Source organism: Rhopalosiphum padi, chromosome 1 (genome assembly GCF_020882245.1).
Source record: "Rhopalosiphum padi isolate XX-2018 chromosome 1, ASM2088224v1, whole genome shotgun sequence".
Lineage (NCBI taxonomy): Eukaryota > Metazoa > Arthropoda > Insecta > Hemiptera > Aphididae > Rhopalosiphum > Rhopalosiphum padi.
In genome coordinates, this window is record NC_083597.1 from 65,630,662 (window position 1) to 65,653,393 (window position 22,732).

At 29.3% G+C, this 22,732-nt stretch overlaps 2 protein-coding genes across 7 annotated transcripts in view; one reads left to right on the forward strand and one right to left on the reverse strand.

Annotated features, from left to right (window-relative positions):
- Positions 1-877: 877 nt before the first annotated feature.
- On the reverse strand, positions 878-4,907 carry LOC132917260 (eukaryotic translation initiation factor 2A). The gene is made up of 12 exons (XM_060977909.1): positions 4,668-4,907; positions 4,441-4,585; positions 4,255-4,373; positions 3,752-3,851; positions 3,479-3,654; positions 2,997-3,076; positions 2,734-2,884; positions 2,454-2,624; positions 2,033-2,368; positions 1,487-1,573; positions 1,122-1,291; positions 878-1,050 (listed from the first exon to the last, which is right to left on the reverse strand). Exons 1-12 carry the CDS (start codon positions 4,687-4,689, stop codon positions 925-927), a joined length of 1,683 nt encoding a protein of 560 aa, XP_060833892.1. The 5' UTR covers positions 4,690-4,907; the 3' UTR covers positions 878-924.
- A 4,255-nt stretch (positions 4,908-9,162) lies between these two features.
- The window catches only part of LOC132917887 (uncharacterized), a 29,768-nt gene continuing 16,198 nt past the window's right edge, over positions 9,163-22,732 (forward strand). For 3 of the 6 annotated variants that reach the window (XM_060978870.1, XM_060978888.1, XM_060978896.1), the window contains exons 1-27: positions 9,163-9,585; positions 11,185-11,479; positions 11,549-11,669; positions 11,750-11,866; positions 11,921-12,142; positions 12,266-12,648; positions 12,705-12,827; positions 12,902-13,068; positions 13,157-13,534; positions 13,605-13,859; positions 13,923-14,135; positions 14,198-14,379; positions 14,439-14,603; positions 14,674-15,047; positions 15,131-15,642; positions 15,705-15,830; positions 16,450-16,567; positions 16,624-16,743; positions 17,223-17,429; positions 17,486-17,603; positions 17,697-17,926; positions 17,993-18,117; positions 19,388-20,122; positions 21,316-21,457; positions 21,541-21,671; positions 21,737-22,300; positions 22,362-22,713. In XM_060978870.1, coding sequence (XP_060834853.1) covers positions 11,188-11,479; positions 11,549-11,669; positions 11,750-11,866; positions 11,921-12,142; positions 12,266-12,648; positions 12,705-12,827; positions 12,902-13,068; positions 13,157-13,534; positions 13,605-13,859; positions 13,923-14,135; positions 14,198-14,379; positions 14,439-14,603; positions 14,674-15,047; positions 15,131-15,642; positions 15,705-15,830; positions 16,450-16,567; positions 16,624-16,743; positions 17,223-17,429; positions 17,486-17,603; positions 17,697-17,926; positions 17,993-18,117; positions 19,388-20,122; positions 21,316-21,457; positions 21,541-21,671; positions 21,737-22,300; positions 22,362-22,713 — 6,472 coding nt within the window. In that variant the 5' untranslated portion in view covers positions 9,163-9,585; positions 11,185-11,187. The remainder of the gene's footprint in view (positions 9,586-11,184; positions 11,480-11,548; positions 11,670-11,749; positions 11,867-11,920; positions 12,143-12,265; positions 12,649-12,704; positions 12,828-12,901; positions 13,069-13,156; positions 13,535-13,604; positions 13,860-13,922; positions 14,136-14,197; positions 14,380-14,438; positions 14,604-14,673; positions 15,048-15,130; positions 15,643-15,704; positions 15,831-16,449; positions 16,568-16,623; positions 16,744-17,222; positions 17,430-17,485; positions 17,604-17,696; positions 17,927-17,992; positions 18,118-19,387; positions 20,123-21,315; positions 21,458-21,540; positions 21,672-21,736; positions 22,301-22,361; positions 22,714-22,732) is intronic. The other 3 variants (XM_060978903.1, XM_060978879.1, XM_060978912.1) reach the window with 3 other exon arrangements.

A 22,732-nucleotide genomic window follows, 5' to 3' on the forward strand; every position in this document is an offset into this window, starting at 1 on the left:
TAATAACTAAATTTGGGTAGGTAACAGATTTATCATTGCTTAGCCTGATCACTGAATCAACGAGTATAAAGTTTGGTCAGTAGTTTTGTTTTATGATGTAGAGAATCACTAAGGTTTTTCCAAAATTCATCCCTTAGGTTATGTTAAGGATTAAAGAGGTAAAAATGGAAAACAATATTTCTTAGTCAGATTTTTTTTTTAACTTAGCCAGGCCCAGCTCAACTGTTTAAATACACCTTAGGAAACTTGAGTCTTGCCACCCCCTATATGTAAATACTACATCAAATCTATAATACAAAAATATCAAATGCCGCCAAAGGCGTGGGTGCGACATATTCTTTGAGCCGGGCCTGAACTGAGCATACATACTCTGAAATTTTAGCCCAACATTTTATATTCGTTTAAATAATCATTCAAATGATTGATAAAAATATTTGGTTTTTATTTAATGAAGTTTAAGATAACTTATATCGGTATATCTACTGACATTATTTCATTTGTTATGGGCAACACTACAAGATCAGCTAGTAAGTATATAATATTTTAGTTAGAATTGCTGTGTAGAAACATTGTGTTCCAATTACTTTCATTCCAAAATTTTTAAAAAATTTCTTTTAAACTTTTAATTTCATATTTTTTATTATTCGTTTAAATCTTAAGTTTTGAAATTTTAACCACTTCTAACCTAAAAGCAGACTAAGATATTGTCATTCACATAACTATTTTTTCACCTACTATTTTAAATTCCTTTTTATATCCTTCTTTTGAAAATCTATAATATTACAGAACTACATTACTAGTACAGTTGTACAACAGTATAATATCATAAAAAATCTTATTAGAGAGAATATTGTAGAAAATCATAATAAATTAAATATTACAATATTACATTTGTTTTTTATTTATTAAATATAATATTTTTCTTTACAACTGTAGTTGTTTAAGTTCAGCCAATAAACCAGTTTCAAGCTTTAATCTTGCCATTTGGTTATTATCCAATTCTTTACCAGAAGATTGTAAAGTTTTAAAACGATTGATGCTTTTTAAATCCTGTAAGATAACAAATACAAAAGTATTATTTAATAATTAACAAATAATTAAATAACAATTATAAAACATACAGATTGAATTTTTTTAATTCTCAATTGTTTTTCGTTATCTTTGGGTTCCTCAGTTGTTTTTGCAGTATTCTGTTTATTATTGCTTGAGTCTTCAACATCTTGCTGCTGTTTTGCTTGTCTTTTAGCTTCACGTTTCTTTTTCATCTTTAAATATGCTTTTGATTGGTTTTCTAACAAACGTTTCACAGATTTTGCAAATTATTATTTTTTTAGAAATAAAATTAATTATAATTTAATTCAACTAAAATATACAAATTTTTAAATTTAATAAAACAATACTTTGTTTCATATTTTTGTGTCACTATATTAAAAACAAAAACAAAACCATGTGCTTTTACTAAATTACATAGATAATAAAATCATACTTGTTTCCAATAATGAATCTTCGTGTAAGCTAGTGGGTTTAAAATCAGTGTTTCGGACATGTGGTGGTCGATAAACTTGTTTAGATGCTACAAATTGGAAAAACAAAATTAGATACAAGATTGATGTTTGCAAAGGATGAAAACTTTTTGCCTGGTGCCTGGACGTCCAATAATCTTTTTTAATAGCCCGACATAACTTTTTTTTTAAATTAAGTAGTAATTATTTTTTAATATTATTATTTAATTCTTAACTAAAATGGGACTACCTCAGTTTTTGATCTCTAATTTAATATGTTTTTCAAAAAAAGATAGGTCCTGTAAGAATTTTTAATTTTTCATAGTTTTGGCCTAGCCCAGATCTGAATCACAAATAAAAAGTTTGGACCAGCTTGGATTGAATTTAGGAAAGTCCAAACCAGTCCTAGCTCATAATATTTTTAGAAAAAAGTTCTGGCTTGAATTTTATAGAATCCGGCTCAGCCCCATGCAAATCTTTAGACTATTTAAGTATTCATCAATATAAAAACAATGATTAAACTAACTTACCAATTGGTTGACTAGAAACAATTCCTTCAACAGCTTTGTAAATGATGTTGGGTGTTTTAAAAGTCCCTTGAGGATAATTTTGCCAAACAACTTGATATAATTCATCTTTTCCCCAAGGTTTTTCATGTAGTAATGCACCACTATAGTGCCAAATTTTGTAGCCATTACTTACTTTTAACCGTGGAGCAGTTGTAGCTGTTACAAAATGTTGACCATCTGGAGACCATTGAAGAAATGTAGTATCTGGTATTTCCATTTTTTTAATTTTTTTCTTTCCGTTTATATCCCATAATTCTGCATTTCCTTGCACATTACCAAACCCAGCCAAAAGAAGAAGTGTTTATAAAGTTAAAGAAATTAATATGTGCAACAACATTCTTTTTTAAAATTTAATAATTATATTTTGATATAAAAAGGATATTATTCCCAAATGGATTGTAGTAAACTGCGTTGAAGGTTCCAGTCCCAAATTCCATCACTGCATCACATTTTAAATTATATAAAGTTGCTTTTGATGGCATAAAACCATAAATAACACAGAACTCGTTTGAAGAAGGACTCCAAGCAGCATTATATAAAGGTCCTTCTTTATCTAAATTGTAAAAATGAATTACAATTTATAGATTTTTAAAAATATTGAAATGTAAAATATACTTAAATACATAAAAATTACAATAAAAATGAAATATTAAACTACTTACTCACTATAACCTGAGAAGTGTCTCCTTTTGAAGTAATTAGATGTAGACCTTGTTTACCATAGTATGATGCTCCTGTTTTGTCTACATCGGTACTTGTTAACATTAAAGATGCTGTTCCTTTCTGGTTCCAAAATATTTCTACTCTATCAGCCTAAATATATTATGCAAACCAAATTATGAATTATAAATAAAACTATTATTAAATATGATCTTAATTATTATCTTCATGAATAATAAATTAAAAAATTATATAATTATTATACCTGGAAAAAACTTTTATTGGCAACAATAGTGCTAAAATCTGGATATCGAAATAGACGACCATTTGAAGGACCAGTTTTATCTAGAATTAACAATTTTAAGTGTTGTTTTAAATTGTATAACATTTTAATAGATTAATTGACTTAATAATTATTAAAAAACCAACCTATTATTATTAGTTTTAAACTCAAATTATTTTACTCCAATATTGGGTTTCAGGTCTTTTATTAAGACAATTTAGGTTAAAATGTATTAATTGTTCCACAATATATCATTATTCAGACTGTAATATTATAATACTAAATAATTAACAGTATAATCAGTACTTACATATCTTATTTCAGTGTATATGAGACTAATAAGTAATATCTATGATTGTATTGGTTAATTTAATGTTAAGTTTTTTGTATAACTTATAATATTTATTGATTGCATAAAAAAATGATAAAAAATAATTATTGGTAAATACTTTGTATTTAACTACCTGGAATAAAGCAAAGAATATTAAGTGGTTGATTTCCCGGAGATATTGAATAATTATTGAGTTTAAGTCCTTTGATTCTGTGTACAATATTATCAAAATTAGAATTTTCATAAAATAATACATCTCCATTCAAAAACCGAGCACAAATTTTTTCATCAGAAGACCACTGTGGAGTCCTATAAAGAAAAACAATATTATACCAAATAATAGACTAATTTATTTTGCATAAATATGTAAATAAATATATTTTTAAATTATTGTGGTATATTTTACCAAAGTTTATAATCCCTGTATTCTAAACTTTTCACTAGTTGACCATCAGCTGTTTTTAAAATGTGCACATTAGGACTGCCTTTTGGATTACTTGGTGTAGCTAAAAATATTAAATCAATTATATTATTATTGATATAAATGATTAATAAATAAGAAATCGTATCAATAAAATATATTTGACTGATATTTAAAAAAAAAGAAAACATAAGGAAACATATATTTAATATTATTTGAAAGAGATTTTAAAAGTACCTATTTTATTAATATTAATTTTTTCTTTTATGTCAGGTGTTAAAGTATCTCAACATATATGATATGTTTTCACTAATTTTTATTTGCTATATCCTGTGTGTGATAAACAGAAATAATGACTAATGGTTTCACATTCTCTTAAATAAGCATACTTATTATTTTGTGGAGGACTATTGAAAAAGTAGAGAAACTCACATCTCATCATCACAAAACATAGCAATCTGTATATAAATATATAGTTTTCTATTTACTCATAAACGGCTCATAAACGATCAAATAAGTTCCTTTACTGCTATATGCTAACTGCGCAGCTTTTGGATAGTCAACTTCAGCAACAGTCTTCCAATCAGAAGTCTTAACAATTACAACCCTTACAGAAAATCAGAAGAAAATATGTGGTTAATGCATTTTTAGAAAAATATCAATCTAAAGCTTACTTGGAATTGTTAATCCAAGCAAAATGTTTTCCATTTGGACTGAACAACATAAATTTGAATGTTGATGAACCATCCGATGGAAATTTAGAGACTGGATCATATGGTGATTGGCTCTGATACAGATTCAAACCTGTAGAACCTCGGACTAAAATAAACGAAAATAATATTGTTACAATAATTTATACACACATAAAAGATGAATATGTAAATATATAACTAAGAATTACCTGCTATATTAGGAATAGCCATTTTATTTTTATTTTTTTAATTTGAAAAATGGATTTGATAAATAACAATCTCAAAAATAGTTTAATAACAAATGTATGCTCCTAGATACTTATTACCACAAATCGCATAATAAAATTAATATCATAACAATGAATAAAATAAAATTAAATCGTACAAGTAATTAGTAAATGAAAAAAAAATAGGTACATAACTACACAGCGACTATTCAAAATTATTATCAAAATTCAAAATTAATTTCCAAATATTTATTATTTCAATATTATGTACATTTTTTTGTTATTGAGGTTAACTTCAAAGAGTATAGAAAATTAGAACCAGTATGGCCTAGTGGCCTATTGAACTTTCATACATTTATATATTTTATATATTACTGACTTATTATACAAATATACAATTATTATTTATTAAATAAGTTTACTTTTTAAATGTAAAATCTTAAATCATATTATATTAAATGAGTATATAATTATAATATATTACTCAAAACTTGAGTACTGAATAGTGAATAGTCAAATAGGTACATAATATGAATACCATAAGTATTGAATTTAACAATTTAATTACAAATTTGAAATTATTTTTTCTAAGAGAACTTATACCAAAAATTATTATTCTACAAATTGTTGATTTGAAAAAGTTGCTAACTTCTTGTAGTTTGAAATTTAAACAACTTTTTGTTTATATGTTTTGAAAATATAATACGAGATTTCCCATAAGAAGTTCATACTGATGAAAACATAAAATCTAAAAAATTACATTGATTTACATTGACATTTTAGTCAATAAGTTCATAAGTTCAAATGTTGACAAAATTGACTTGTATTTAAACAATATAAATAACGATTTTATTTATTTTGTTATAATTTAAAAAAGTTATTTGTGTACACTTGAAACTTACGAATAGGTACTATATTATTATGAATTTTACCATACACAATGATATATTGCTATTTTGATTTTTTTTAAAGATAATATCTATTTATATTATGAATCTATTTTTACTATTTATTATGGTATAAATGTATATTTTTATAATAATTATATACTACATTATTCAAGAAAGAATTATATCAAACTATCGTAATAGTGTAATACTAAAAGTAAAATAAATTGCTTTAATAGCTAGGTAGGTATATCAACAAAAAAAATAAATATATACATAATATATCACGAAATGTACTTGTTAATATTACAGGCTGACAGACCATTTCCGCTTAGAATCGTTTTTCGTATAATATGTATATTGATTATTGATATATCATTGAATTCAAATTTAACACATCGCCCATATAATAATAGTGACCCACTCAACACTTATAATGTATTATTGAAGAGTGGTCTTACTTGGCACTTGTTTACCTTTTTTTGTGTCACTGCTACAGCTAGTAGATTTAATATTTATTTGAAATGTACATTTATGAAGTAGAAAAATTGAAAGTTAATGTTCACGACCTTGAAACGTAACTATTTTTTAGTATTAGAATTTAGAATTTGTAGTCGGTATTTTTTATTGATTATTATTTATTATGCATGTAATCTATACCTATTGCATAAGATTTAAGAATTAGGATTTAAGTAATATACCTATTCACTAAGATACAAAAATCCAAAAATCTAGCAAATAACTCAGAATTCAGCAACAATACAACATAATATTAGCCATTAGGTATACCTAATATAAATAATAAATATATAAAATATATGATATAAAATCATATAATTATATAATCTGTGGTATGTATGGAAATTAATTTAAGGGGGGGGGGGGGTAAAAAAATGTCCATTCTTAAATTCAAATTAATTATACAATCAAAATCAATGCCCATACCAGCCATCGTACATTTCGGGCGGGGTTTGAACCCCTTAACAGGGTTTATTACTTTTTGTCTTTCTATAACAACGAGCATTTTTATTTTTAACTTTATTCCAAAGAACAACTGTTATAAGTATTTAAAGTTTATTTAAGTTGAGTATAGTGGTACTACTGGTACTGTTACAGCCGGCCGGTACAGGAGTATTTCGTTATTATACTTCACTCGTTTAAACTTAAACATTTTTAAAGTTTAATTAGTAAACTACTTGTCCAAAATTTAATTTCTATAGAACAAAATACTCCGAATAATAGTCTGTTTATAGGAAAATGAAATTTAAAATGTATATTGTCTTTAAAAAGAGTGAACAACTTAAGAAAATCAAGTATGATGATAAAAAATAGTAAAATATTTTTATTTTCAAAAATGTTGTTTTGTAGCGTTTTAAAATGATGTAAAATTTTAGTAACGTTAATATTTTCTGAAAAATAAGAGTCTTACGTCAACTTGATCATCCTGCGGCCTGCACTCTGTAGTATAATATACTAAATAGACAATAGTGTTTTTCTATATTATCTATTATCTCATGCAGTTACATCACTCACCAGTGAAGGTAATTTTGGCACGAATTAAGTCAGAATAAAATAAACTGAAAGTCTAAAAATGATACTACTATAGAGTTTTGTAAGTTTTGTTACCAGGCCGTTTAACACGTGCAATGTCACTGTCGACACGTATGAAGTAGTCGAAAATTCAAAAAAGTGATGATCGATATTGCGCTAGCTATCGATGTCGTGTAAATGTGTATAATCTAGTCTCTATAACCTCCATAACGCAGTAACACAGTGAGTCTTGTTTGTAACTTATGAACGCACATCTTTAAACTAATAAGCTATTTAAAGGGGGCTTAGTGGGAGTGGATCAAACGATCCAGGTTCCAAATTTTGATCCCCAACATAAAGTGGAAATGGTTTGAGTCGTTTGAGAATTGATTCAAAGTGCCTAGAATATAAAAAGTATGTATTCAAAGTAAAATGATGATGGATCGAACTGTCTAAATTGTATTAATAAATGTATGAAAAGAATCGTTTGATCTGATAAATTATTAGTGGAGGGGGTTATTTATAGATTTGTAGTATTACCTATCATGTTAGAAATTATATCTATGTTAAAGAAAAACAAGTTATTTAATTGTATATCTGCAGCCCTGCAGGGATGGCATATTCCGATATTCCTAAATACGCGACTGCTCTTAACGTTTCGAATTCGAACACATTTTTGATGATATAATAAATTAATATTATACTTTCTGTGTTCCCGGTTCCGTTCACAAATACTTACATATAGACATCACAGGCACGTATACAGGGGGGTTTGGGGTTCACCCCCCCCCCATCACCGAAATATTTTCGAGTAATGAGAAAAAAATTGTTTTATTATGTTGCGGCACAATTTGTATTGCTAAATTTTGTAAACCCCCTCCGAATTTTTTTTTTGTTTACGTGCCTAAGACATCATATAGTTATATAATAATATAATATCGAAATAATGTTCTGCCTTTGCCCTCTAGGCTCGATGTCTTCCGCAAGAAACTAACCTAACCTTCAGGGGCCCTGAACTGTCACTCTGTCGAGTTCATGGCCGCAATAATTATGTTGTAGATAAATGTAGGCAATGCGCCGTAAATATAATCGTTCCCCTCAACTGGCGTCGTTGAATCACTTGAATCTGTTTTCGCCGTTCTCGGTAGAACAAATAGAATTTCAAAATTCATATTTTTAAGCGATATAGGCTAACCTAACCGATATATCCATTATAATTATGTATAATTTATAATTTATGTCAACATAATAATATCTGGTTACGCGCGCGTTAAGAGTTTAAAATCGTTTATAAATGTATGTGTCATATTATAACAAAAAACCACGGACTAAGATGATCCGCACATGTCATCGTGCTAGACCGTACGGCGCGGCGTTTTGCGTGCGCGATACGTCATGGTGTGCGTGTTTAGAGTTTTTGTTCCAAAAAGTTTTTTCAACTTTTATTGTTCGAAGACCATACCTACCATACTACCACAGTACCACGATTAAAGAGAAAAGATATTTTAATCAGTGTTTAAAGTATAAAAATACGATTAGGCTAAAAAGTCAAAGAAATATAACCAATTTACTTAGTTGAGTATGAGTTAGTTTATTAGTTAATATCTAACCAAAACGCGGTAAATTAATGCGACTGTTATTAACGGCTGATGGGGTCGTTAAAGTCATAATTTTTAAACCAATTCGTCATCGTCACATTATGACGTCTCTACGTCTCTCATGAACAGTGAGAAGCGCTAAAGTCCAGAATACAAGCAAACACTCGTCCCAGTCCCATACTCCCATATAATTGCTATCGACGAAATGTTCGAAAATCGAAATCCTAATGGCGAACATAAATATAAATATTTTCGTTGTTTAGAGTAACCATTCAGTGGACCTTGGGTAACGCCATTATTGGAAGGGGGAGGAGAACACCGCTTAACAAGTCGCTGCTGCCTCCATGGACAATTTCTGAATTCTCTGATGGGGGGACGCGCGCGACAAGCTGCCATCGTCGTGTTGGCTAGCCTGTTGGTTGGCCCGCGGTGGTACCAGGCTGTTGTCGATTTGTTTTGATTATCCGATAATGTGAAAAAATGTTTTTCTCGTTCCCGTAGGGCTACAGCCTACAGTATAGTTTTCGTCGGTTTACGTTTTCGCGTCGTTGTTCGCGCTCATCCGCGCGTTATCCGACGACAGCCGCCGCTGACGCTGCTGCCGCCGCCGCCGCCGAACACGACGACGACGACGACGACAAACATCACCGCAACGACGACGGCGACGCCTCGCTTCATAGTGTGCCGATAGTTTCTGTGCTTCAACCGCTTCTTCGCGCCCATTCGCCATGTAAGGAACCTCCGGTTAAAAGCTCCTCGGTGTAACGGATAGCGTCTCGTTCACTACTACTCCCGCCCAATTCCTTGAGGCAAAGCGGTTCGCTGATTTACCGCCAAATAGTATGCGTTTTGGCCCGACTCAAGTCGCCGACGATCAAACACAGAGTAAGTGTCTTGCCGCCACCATTGAATTCGAACTACGCTAACCCACTACTTTTACTTGCTGATTGGTCGTTACGATCGTACGACAGGGCTTTTCGTGTCCTTTATCGTTGTCCAACTCTTCATTCAAGAAAAGCGCCTGGCAAACTTGACTCCCGCGTATTTCATCGCACGGTCCGCGAACTGCGCTTTTGGGAAGTTTTCGTTCCCCCCTCTTTCACACCGCCACTAAACTAGCGACTGGCCGTCTACAACTCGACTCTCGTCGTCTGTCACACTTAAGGAAATCGATCACTTTAAGATGATAGACCGAGTTTGTGCAAGGGAATCCTATGTCATTGTGTTAATTTTACCCCGGGGATTGATCACAATATTTGATATTAATCTTGTGTCAAATGCAACTCATTGAAAAAAATCTGTTTCACGATATTTGCATTGATTATTGTCTAATATTCTTAATGTGCCTAAAAATATTGAATTGTAATCGATTGCAATTTTTATTTTTAAACAGCTTATTTTTTTGAACTTTCATGATTAAATCGTATTTTATAGTTGCATTTGAATATTAATTACATTTATTTTTTGTAAGTTATAGTTGTATTTTGTATACTAATGCTACAAACAAAATACATTTTTATTATAGAAATAAATAATTTTTAACATCAATGCACTTAGATTATGTACCTAATATCTATAGTCTAGACATACGTAAAATGTATAAATTCCTTATTTATAATCATGATATCTAGCCAAAACAATTTGGAATTTAAATTTTAAGAATAGGACATACATGCCTTAAATGCACTTATAAACAAATTCTTGTAAATTTGGTAGTTAATACAATGAAGAAATAAGTTGGTAGCTCATTTGGTAACTTGACGATAGTGTATGCTAAGATTTAAATAAAATATTTATATTATTATTAATTAATCCTATGTACCTACCATTGTGATCTTTTAGCCTTAAAATTTTTTTGTGCTTCTAAAATTTGTATGATACATTGGTATATGCCAGTGTATAATTTAAGTACAAGTATACTACAATTTAGATTTTTAAATTGAAAATATTATTTTTTCCATTAGATTGTAGATTGTTAAGTTATATAAATTAAATATGCAAAAAAGCTATACATAATTAGGTACTTGAATTATTTTATAATCTGTTTATATTTACTTTTTGTCATATTTAATCAAAATTGGTTATTAGATTTATTGTTATTTTTAAATGTTATGATTTTTACCTACACATTATGTTAAAAGTGGCCATATGTAAGTGACATATTTAATGTAGATACAGTAAAAATCATAATTTTTCACTATATTATAGGTAATAATTATATATTATTTAATATTTTAATAACTTGTTGAAGTATTAATTAAACTTGTTTCTTGAAAATATTAAGAATTTCTGATAAGAATTGTGCCAAATGTTTTTGGTAGTGAAAATTAGTTAATTACTTTTATATCACTCTAATTACAGTTATAAACATTTAAATTTTTAACAATAATACTATTCTATAGTTATAATAGTACTATATTAACACTATTAGCATTAACCTTTTTTAAGTGGTTTAAGTTTTTAAATATATTATCTCTTGTTTAGAAAATGGATAATGACAAATCAAAGATGTCTAAGACATCTTTAGATAAATCTGACGAAATGGACATAGATGATGATCCATGTTCTGATGAAGATGTTGACAATGGTGCTCCTTTGTTAGACGACGATGATGATGAGGATGATGAAGATGATGACGACGATGATAATGAAGATATGGATGATGATCCAGATTATCAAGAAGAAGATTGTTCACGTATTTCTACAGAAGCAGCTTCTATATCAGTAGATGAAACTTCTTCTAATCAAACTCCTATTGATATTGCTGTTAAGACAGATGGTACATTATTTTTATACATACAGTTTAAGAAGTAAATTTATTAATTGTATTACAAATACTTATTTTTAGAAGGTAACTTTGATGAAACAACATCATGTTCCCCTGGAAGAAATGCTATTACACCTATAACATCTTATGATAGTCCTTTACAAATGAAAAAATTGAATTTAAAAATTAAAAGATGGAGAAGGTAATAATAAATAAATATATATATTATAGAATCAGAAATAAATAAGTATAACATAATTTTTTAATTTGAATTATTAATAGGGAAGATGCTGAAGGGAAATCTCCAAATGTTTCCCGAACTGATGAAAATACTCCTCCTACTTCATCATCAGTTGATCCTACTATTGATGATAGAAGTGTATTATATCAAGAGACTTGGTAAATAGTTTATGATATTTGTTTCGATTGTGGTACTCATATTTTTATTTTTAGGCCAGGAAAAGTATGTGCATTTTGTAATTTGGGAGAACGAAGTCAACTTGGACAAGGGTCTCTTCTAAGGTTAGAATGGGATAAAGAATTTAAGTCAACATTAGATGATTTTATTAAGCAACTAGTTACTAAACAATTAACTCCGATGCCATTACAATCTCCAACTGCTGAAATGGCACCAATTATACAGTATAGAAGGCAAAAATCTGCTGCTAAATTTAAGTGAGTTTTAATTTTCATATTGTTTGATGCTCTATACATCTCGCTCATTATCAATTACTTGCACTATAGTATTTTAAAATAAAATTATTTTATTGTAAATGTTTGTTATACCATTGTTTTTAGACAACAACAATTTTCAACTTGTAGTTTTGAACCCGTGGATGAGCTTAGTGTTATTGGTCATTTGGATGTTCCTGATTTAAACATGTTGTATGAACAATTTGAATCAAATGGTTATGTTTATGTACATCAGTTTTGTGCTACCTGGACTCAAGGTGTAAAATGTGATGCATCTGATTCATTGGAAAATGTGCCTGAACTTATCTTGGAGAGCTTAATGCGACGATGTTCTTACTGTGGCCATTTAGGTGCCAGTGCTCCATGTACATACACTAATTGTTTGAAATATTTTCATTATCCTTGTATTTTTGCTTCTGCTTCATTTCAAGAGATGAGTGTACCAGCTTTAATATGCAATTCTCATCTTGACCATGTTCCTTTAATGGGTAATTATAATTTTGAAATGTTATTGAATTTGTGCTAATTTATTACTTTATTAAAGAACTTTCTGCCAATGTTGCTTGTGGTATTTGCTCAACTCTTGGAGACGTTTCTAATTTAATGATGTGTACAGTATGTGGGAACCATTACCATGGTGTTTGTATTGGATTAGCTCTACTACCAGGTATGTTCAAATGAGTTATTTTTATTATTTATTTTAATTATTGTTTTTTTATTGTAAATATTTTAAATTTTAAGGAGTGAGAGCTGGATGGCAATGTGGTAATTGTCGAATTTGCCAAGTTTGTCGGCAACCAGCTGAACAGACTAAGGTCATGTTATGTGAAGGTTGTGATAAAGCCTATCATCCTGGATGTTTAAGACCTCAAGTGACAACAATACCTAAAATTGGATGGAAATGCAAAGTAATTACAACATATATTCACTATACTTTTATTATTGATCTAAGAATGTTAGACAATACTGACTATTTTTATTATTATTTTGTTTTAGTGCTGTCGTGTATGCACGGACTGTGGTTCTCGTACCCCAGGTGCAGGGTTATCATCTCGGTGGCATGCCCATTATACGGTTTGTGATTCTTGTTATCAGCAACGTAATAAAGGTTCTTCATGTCCACTTTGTCATCGAGCTTATCGAGCTGCTGCTCATCGAGAAATGGTTCAATGCATATCATGTCGAAAATACATACATGGTGCTTGTGATCCAGAGGCTGAGTATATAACTAGCCACAGCAAAAGCTCAGCATCTGAGTATATGTGTCCTTTATGTAAAAATGCTGTACAACAGCGTCGTGATGGGTATGAAGAATTTGGAGACTCAAATAGTTCAATAGATGTTTATCAACCTGAACATGACTTAGAGTTCAAGGTATGTAAATAGTAATTGATTAAAATAATAAATAGTTAAAAAATTCAAAATTCTCTTTAATGTTCTATAGAGTAATAAAGATTTTGATGATGGTCGAATGGGTGGCTATGGTTTGGGTAAAGGAAAACCATATGCTGCATGCAAAGTAACTAAAAAACGGTTATTGCTATCTGGATATGCTGGGCGTGCTAAAGGTTTAGGAAAACTTACTGCTGCATTAAAACCTATGTACCAGAAAAAAGGACAACGCCTTGTAGAATTTCCTAGAAAGAGACCCCGAGGAAGAATGCGGGGCATTTTTGGTGTACCTGGTCTTGGATTACAAGTTAGTGTTCAAGAATTTTGTTCAAGTTTTATTAACATAATATTATTTAAAATTATTTTTCAGAGGCCTTTGTCTGATGTAAGCTCCAAAAATTCTTCAAATGACATTGACCCAAACAATGAAAATCGTATTGTTTTATGCTCAGCTAAAGATAAATTTGTTCTTGGTCAAGATATATGTGTTATGTGTGGATCCTTAGGTACAGACCAAGAAGCATGTCTTATTTCATGTTCTCAGTGTGGACAGTGTTATCACCCTTTTTGCGTAAATGTTAAAGTAAGTTGTTGCATACAATTATAATTTTCAAGAATACAATTTTTCTTAATTTTATTTTAAAGGTAACCAAAGTTATCCTTCAAAAAGGATGGAGATGTTTAGATTGTACAGTTTGTGAAGGGTGTGGGCAACGTAATGACGAGTCTAGACTTATTCTCTGTGATGAATGTGATATTTCTTATCATATTTATTGTACTGATCCAAAACTTGATTATGTCCCTAGAGGAACTTGGAAATGCAAGTGGTAAGTATGATAATTTTTTTTATTTAAATTAAATTGAATTAAAAATATTGCTTTTGAAGGTGTGCTCAATGCTTGACATGTGGTTCAAATGATCCAGGCTTCAATTGTTCTTGGTTGAATAATTATACTGAATGTGGACCTTGTGCATCTCGTAGTATTTGTCCATCATGCCAAGAATCCTATACTGATAGTCAATTGATTATTAAATGTTCCCAGTGTGATCGGTAAATTTTTTATATCTAATGTTATTACAATTCTAGTTTTGGATCATTATTTTTATATTTTATTTTCTAGATGGCTTCATGGAAAATGTGATAAAATTGAAAATGAAGATGATGCAGAAAAATGTGCGGAAGATGGGTATAGTTGCTTACTATGTCGTCCTCGTGGAACAGTTCCAGCACATTTAGCACATATCTCAAGTCCTAAAACTAAACAAAAAATTTCATCACGTGATAACAGTCCAGATGCAGCTAAAGGAATAATTAATGAATACTGTATGGATGGAATTTATTTATCTGAATCAGGTGTTCAACATATGAAAGTTCTAACGAGTGGCATAGAAATATCACATCAACGTAAAAAGCGAAAAGATTTGAAAAAAGCACAATTGGAAAAAGAAGCTGCTATTATGGCAGCTATTGAATCTGTTGTGTGTAACAGTAGAGGTAAGATTTTATTTGTTTAGATTGTATATTTATTTTATATTTTTGTGATTTTAAAAATATTTATTAAATTAATTTTATTTTAGATACTATTAACGATTCTTTAGATAATGATGATGCGTATAAGATGGATTTTGATGACATTAAAGAAGAACCAAGTGAACCAGAACCTATTTATAAAGAAGGGATGGCAGTACAGCCACGAGATGACGGTCGTCCTCCTGAACCACCTGAAGGTTTCAGTATTTTAACATTAGAATCCGGTGTAATGGTTCTGCGTCGAAAACGAGTTAGAAATCTTCAAAAATTAGGCATTGGAGGATTTGTTGTTAGAGGTCGTATGCCCCGAGCTAAAGATAAAGATGAAGATAATACTCAGGACGTAGATGGTGAAGACAATAAACCGAGGCGAAAACAAAATCGATGGAAAAAACCCAAGAGTAAAATTGCTGAAAATTACCCAAATTACATACAAGATGCGTTTTTTGGTCGTGATTTGTTGGATGCCTGTAATGTTGCTTCACAGATTTTGGACAGCAGTGAGTCTGAAGAAGTGGAGGAAAAAGAAGAAGTTATTAAAACAATTGAACTTTCCCAGGTTAGATTTCAGTACGTTAAGTTTTTTATGTAACATTAACTTATTTATATTTTATTTATTAGGCTGAATTAAAAATTATGGAAGATATTAAATCTAAACAACTAACAAAAGAAGAAGTGGTCAATAAATGTATGAATATTAAAAAAGAGATAATTGAAGTTAACGAACAACCAAAAGTTGTTGAAAAAGTAAGATAAATGTTTTGAAAATAGCTGATTTAAGTAAATTACTGGGATGGAAGTCATATTTGTGAGAAGATATTTAATTTTCAACCAATATTAAATATTTGCATAGAAACATTTATTGTAACCTAATTTTAGATTAAAAGATGCTTGTGAAATATTCAATTATCTAAGTTTCCAACTTTACAAAACTACTTGAAACTTAAAATATTTCTATTTGAAATTTTAAACTATTTATAAATAAATAAGTATTCTGTAAAAATATATTACAATGAAATTATTACTTTAACTATACTGTTAAATTACTTGCACAACCATTAAAATGACAGCTGTGTGAGTAATGTTCTAATGGCATACAATGAGTTTCAACAAATGCAATTTAGGTTGGTTTTCTGATAGGAATATGTGAAAACAATAATTTCTGGTTGATGTTTGCTGTATTCTCTTGTATGAATGCAGTATATAGATTTATTTTATGCATTACAGCACATTTGAAAGTTACATCTAATTTAAATAGTTATTAAAGTTTAATTTCTTATAAAAATTTAGCTGGTGTGCAAACTATATTTCAGGCAAAAAATTACTTAGATATTAATATAAATTTGTGTTTTTATTATTTTTCTAGAAAAAAGAAATACCGCCAACAAATGAGAATGATACACTTAAAGATATTTTGCTGTCTGATAATTTATTAGATTCTATTATGAATGAACAAAGTAGAAGTATTAAGACAGAGATGGAAGGTATTTGGAATTAATCATATCAACACAAATTGGTATTTAACTTGTAATTTTTTTAGATACCGGTTTAGTAGTCGAAGAATCTGTTATTAGCGAAGCCAACACTTCTGCTCAAAAAGATGAATTTAGTGAAATTCTAGGTTCCCACTTTAATCTTGATTCTATGGTCAGAGAGACAGGTAAATAGGTTTTTTTATTATTTTAGATTTATCTCAATATTTGCTTATTCAATTTTTATTTGAATTTTTATTCTTCATTTTACGATCAAAACCAGAATATCTTAAAGTATAAAAGATTGAATTTTGTTATGAGTATTTATTTATTCATATAAGTACTAGTATTTACAATAAAACAAAATGATTAAGATAAATAAATTATAACCATAATATTAGTTTAATAACATTTTTATATTTAAGATAATTTGTTTTTCATTTTGTCTAGTCTATTCATTTTATTAGATAATCAATGATAACCAAATTTAACTATTTCTTCATCATATGAATTATTATCTTCGTTGTTTTAAAATTTAAATGTGTAACATTTATTTTTAACAAAATGTTATGTTTTTTTTATTTAATGATAATAATGTATTTTTTTTAGTTACTAAACCTATTGTTTCTAGGAAAAATTATTAATTTAAAACTGTATTCTAATTTAGGCTTACCAAATATGGATAGTAAGGATGTAGAAGAAATTTTCAAAGTTGTTTTAACTGATGATGCATCACAAGAATCTCAAGATCCGAATAGCTCTAATATGTTATTAATAAGTAATAATAATATGGCTGCCATACCTCCAGCTCAAAATGGAGTTGTAATGGTTCAAAATCAAAATAATGCTCCAATAATGTCTCCATCTCGTACTGGTAATTCATATTTAATACAATTAAGCGTTAAAAATAATTAATTTAAAAATTATTAGGTGTACCAACTAATATGTCTCGTGGAAAAGTACCAGCTCCGGCATTACCACCTGTAGTAACCAATATGCCTTCTCCTATCTATCCAGCAATGTCTCCATATCATTCTGAGTATAGCAAGTAAGTAATAATAACTTATTATTATATACTTATAATAAACATAATGTTTTTCTACAAATATAACAACATGAACATTTTTATTTAACTTTTTAGTAGTCCATCTCAATTTAGTCCAGCATTTTCTGAACCTCATAGTCCTTGGGTTCAAAATAGTGGTGGTGAAGATAGCTTAGAAGGTGTTGGATCTCAGTCATCAGCAATAAATACCAGTCAAAGAAATTCTCAAAAAATGGAAGCAGACGAAGCACTAGGACCAAAAGCATCAATATCAGCTGTACTTTATGCTAATGTTACCCATCCTGAATGGAAAACAGAATTTCCTTGTATGATATACATTTATTTAAAAACTTTTTATTATGTTAATATTAAATTTTTTTTTAAATATTTAGCTTGGCCTGAAAGATCAAGACAAATATTAAAGAAGTGGAGAACTTTGTCTCCTGAACAAAAAAGTCCATTTTTGTTAAAAGCAAGAGAAAATAGAACTAATTTGAGACAGAAAAAAGCGCAACAGGTAAGCATTACAGTTTTTGCAAAATGTTTATGGAGGAAAATTTATTGTATCAAGCACCATATCATAATGGTATATGAAAATCATGGACTAATATTAGCGTTCATCCCGAGAGCTTATATATCATAATATCTAGTGGGAAAAATATATATATGTACATTGGAAGATTATACATGGTATTTTTAAAAGTTCCTCTACATTAAATAAAGCTTTTTTTATTGGGGCTTAAGTTAAAAATTTATTTGTGTGTGCTTATGTGACTTGGCCAAAGCGCTTTTGGTAATTAAAATATATGATAAATCATCATATTACTTATGTGTTTTAGGCCAATCACAAATTACAGCGTTTTGCACATTTTTGGGATTCATTGAAAACAGATAAATTAAAACAATATTAGTTTTATTTTATTGGTTATGTCTAGTTGTTGATAATATTAAAGCACTAGTAATTTTTACACTGCAATTTTTAGATTTATACAGTTCACATAAATCCAAATATATTTTATAAATAGAGTTATAGTATTAGGATCCTCAAGTGAATTTATTATTTTACAAATGTTAAAATATCCTGTTAAGTTACCACTTTTTTCTAGGATTAAGCACATAGATTATTTCATTCATGACATTTGTTGAAGAAAATATTTTATAAATACCATTTTAAATAATTAAAATCAACAGTCAAATTGAATTTCACAGTAAAAAAATCATATATATTTTTTTTGTCTGAATGATTTAATGACAAATTAAAAAAATTCCTGTCAGTTATTATTTTTATATTTTATACTTATGTTTAGTACGATTTAATATAGAATCAAGTTTTTATATAGTAATATAATTTAATTATTTTAAATGTGTTGACCTGTTTAGGTTATTTGATAGTATTGTTTTCCTTAGCTAACAATAAATATTTTTATAATCTGATTTTCTATACTTAAGTTTTTCTCACTTTTAATTACATAGTATTTTCATAGTCAAGAATATATTTTATGAGCTTTCAGAAAAATATTTTTCTATTCCTGTTTATTGATAAATTATAGGTAAACAATTTTCTTCAACTATTAAAACAATAATATAAGATTATTTTTTTTTTGTTTTAATAAGTATATGATTATGAAAAAATTGCATTTTCAAAATGTAATTTTCTCAATACTGATCCAAAAATACAATTTGATATCCATCATTAGAGTGTTAGCATCTTTAGTTGATATGTTCTCATTTTATTGCTTTTGGGATTTGTTTCTTTAATGGCACCCGTTCTATAACAACACAAACAGGCCGTGAAGGAAGACAGTACCAGTGGCGACAACAGGACCAGTTCAACATCTAGTGCTACCCAGAGTCCGACGATTAACAATGGAGAGGTGTGTCCCACCAAAGAACTGATGCAACCCGCAATACTAATTGCCGCTGGTGATGGTCATACTAACTCACAATCTCCACAGCCTTCTGATCCCGAACCTGAATCTAACCCACCTCAGCAAACATTTCCTACTACTATTCCTACTCACCCATCTACAATACAATATATACCAGTTTTACCTAACCCTCCATCTCCTAATCCTGTTAATTTACGAACTATTCACATCATTCCTGCTGAGAAGAATTCGTCTGAACCAATTCAATACCAATATGTAGCATCGGGTTCATCTGAAAGGGGAACTTTGCATTATCCTCCAAATAGTATTCATATAATACAAACAGTTCCATCATTAATAATGTCTAATTCAATATTAGCTACATTAGATACTAAAAATCAAACTGATTCACGTAATAACCTATTACATATAATCACATCACAACCCACTGGCACAATACGTAATGTACAGTTGGTAAGAAATGAATCATCATCAGCTGGCACTGAGGGCGCTAAAACTAACATAACCGCTAGCAGTACTAACAATTCAGTCAGCACTTCACCTCCGCTGTCTGACCAACAAATCCGTGTACTAACACCGTCTGAGATAATGCGTACACTCCCGTCCCTCGGTCAAGAGACTTATGACCCTGTGGTGAGCGTTCACTTGCACGTTCTGGGAAATGATTTTCTTTGGATATTTGACTGTTCAGCCTCTTCTATTTTTTTGTGTTTTTAGTATATTCCCAGCTACTCGTATATTGCTTCTTAATCCATAAATGATCTTTGTATTTCTTTGTATTTAATGTTTAATTACATAAGTTATTTTTTTTATCTTTTTATGTGAAGACTATCAAATTTGTTTAATTACATAAGGTATCTTAACAATATTGCTGACTTTTATGTTTGTAAATTATTGTTGGTGATGGATTTGAATTAAAGTAATATTAGGTTGACTTATTGCATTCTACTTGATATATTTAGTTACATTTTTGTTTTAGCAATGGGGTTTTTTTTTTTTTTTTTTGATTAAGTATTGAAAGTATCAAACAGTGTATGGAAAGTTATTTTAAAAATAAACTATTTCATATTTTTATTTAAGAGTGTATACTCTGATGTTATAGAATTATACATTTTATTGCATATAAATGCAATTTTTTTTTAGTCAACTACTACATTGTTTAATTTTTTTTGTGTTTGAATCTTTTGAATAAATAAAATCTGGTAGCTTTTAAATATATATATATTATATTCAAATATTAATTAATTTGGGGTTTGCCCATTTGGTTTTTCTCAAATATTATCTTAAATTTAAAAGTTATTTCACATATTTGGCATATGGTTTCTGATACATTTATTTTATACTTGGTATAATAAGCGCTGTTGATTAGTTATAAATATTGGCATGGTTTGTAGTAGATTAGAATACAAAGCTTTTTTGAAACATTTTTAGTGCTGTAGATTTGAATTGGTTGGTGTATGGGTAATATTTATTACAATGTATTATTATAAATATATAACTTAACAAAAAACATAGTTAGTGGATGTAATTTTATAGGGGTACACAAAAATACATAAATAGATTTAAACAATAAATGTTTATGTATGTACTATGTACCAAAAAAAAGGGATTTTGGTGAATTTTCTTCTAAATGTATAAATAAAATATTATTTATCATTCTTATTTGTTTGTTTGGTCAGATGCATTAATAATAATAAAAAAAAAAATAATGAGCTTTAATTTATACTTATATTTGTTTCTTCTTATTTTCAAACTTATTGAGTATTTATTTTTATAATAAAATTTAGAAATATAATTAACGTAAATTAACTATTTTATGGTAATAGGATCAAGATAAAATGATATCTCAACAGAGATCACGTGAAGCTGAAAATGAACGCCAATGGAAACAGTTACAAGCAATGCGACAACAACAGGCACAAGCTGCTCAACAGCAGCAAGTAATGCAAGAACAACGTACTCAAGGAGGTAAATTATTTAATTTATTTTAATTGTGTAAGCAAATTTTTGTTTGATTTATAAATATATATGTAATTTTATAATTTTAATAGTATATCAAAGAAGTATATCGGTTCATCAAAGAAATCTTTCTATTGATACTAATCAATTTACTAATTCTGATCAACAAGTGTTGATTCATACACCAAATTTGGCTACTCAATTACAAGTTGCTACTAATCAGGTAAATTAAATTAATTATTTTTATATCAAGTATTAATAATTTAGGTTATAAATTAATTTGTTTAGGATGGTTCTTTAACTCCCTTACAAAGTCCCAGTAGTGTAAGTTCTCAACAACAATCTAGATCACCATATCCTTCACCTGTCTTGAAAGTGACAAGAGTTGTGAGTCCTGCTTCAGCATCGCCATCACCACAATATACACGTTCGCAGTCAACACCAGGACCAACAGACTTGTTTAGTCCTCCAATATCTTCAACGTCTACTGTTCAACAACCAAGAAACGTTCATTTTAATCCTACATCTCCACGAGGCCGAGAAGATGTATTTTCATCACCACAAGCTAATCAAGAAATGACAAGACATTTGAGAGAATTACTTCAGAGACAGCAGTTTAAAAAAGAAACGCCAGCTGATCAGCGTATGTGGAATACTGAAGATACACCAAATCAAGAAATTAGCTCTCAAAATGTACCAAATCAAGATTTTGAAACTCCATCTTCTGGGCCAACGTTTCGTCAGCCTTTACCTCCAAGTGCTGTTAAGACTCAACGTATGCCTTTCCAACCAATGGGTACTCCGAATGCTCAAATGGTTATTCGACAACGAGTTCAAGATCAAAAATTCCAAGTAAAATATTTTTAAGTTAATTATTTATTTTACAAATTAACATTGTCAATTAAATTTTTAGCTATCAGATCCTAGAATTCGATTGTTAATACAACAACAAAGATCAACTACTGCTGGTGCAGTTATTAATAATAACATGAATGCTCAACAATTTGTATCTGGTATTAAAAATCCAATTACACAACAAGCATTGACACAGCAAACTTCTAGGCCTTATGAAATTTTGCAACAGCAACAACAGCAACAACAGCAACAACAGCAACAACAGCAACAACAACAGCAACAGCAACAACAACAGCTTCAACAACAGCAGCAACAGCAACAACAGCTGCAGCAACAACAGCAACATCAGCAGCTGCAACAACAACAACAACAACAACAACAACAACAACAACAGCAACAACCATTTTCAGGTATTTATTTAATATATCA

Coding starts and splice junctions, on each gene's coding strand:
- LOC132917260 (XM_060977909.1), bottom strand. CDS start 4,689: ATGGCTATTCCTAATATAGCAG. Junction 2,369..2,453: donor CTACAATCCATTTGGGAATA/ATATCCTTTTTA, acceptor CTTTATAAACAC/TTCTTCTTTTGGCTGGGTTT. Junction 1,051..1,121: donor GAATTAAAAAAATTCAATCT/GTATGTTTTATA, acceptor GTTATCTTACAG/GATTTAAAAAGCATCAATCG.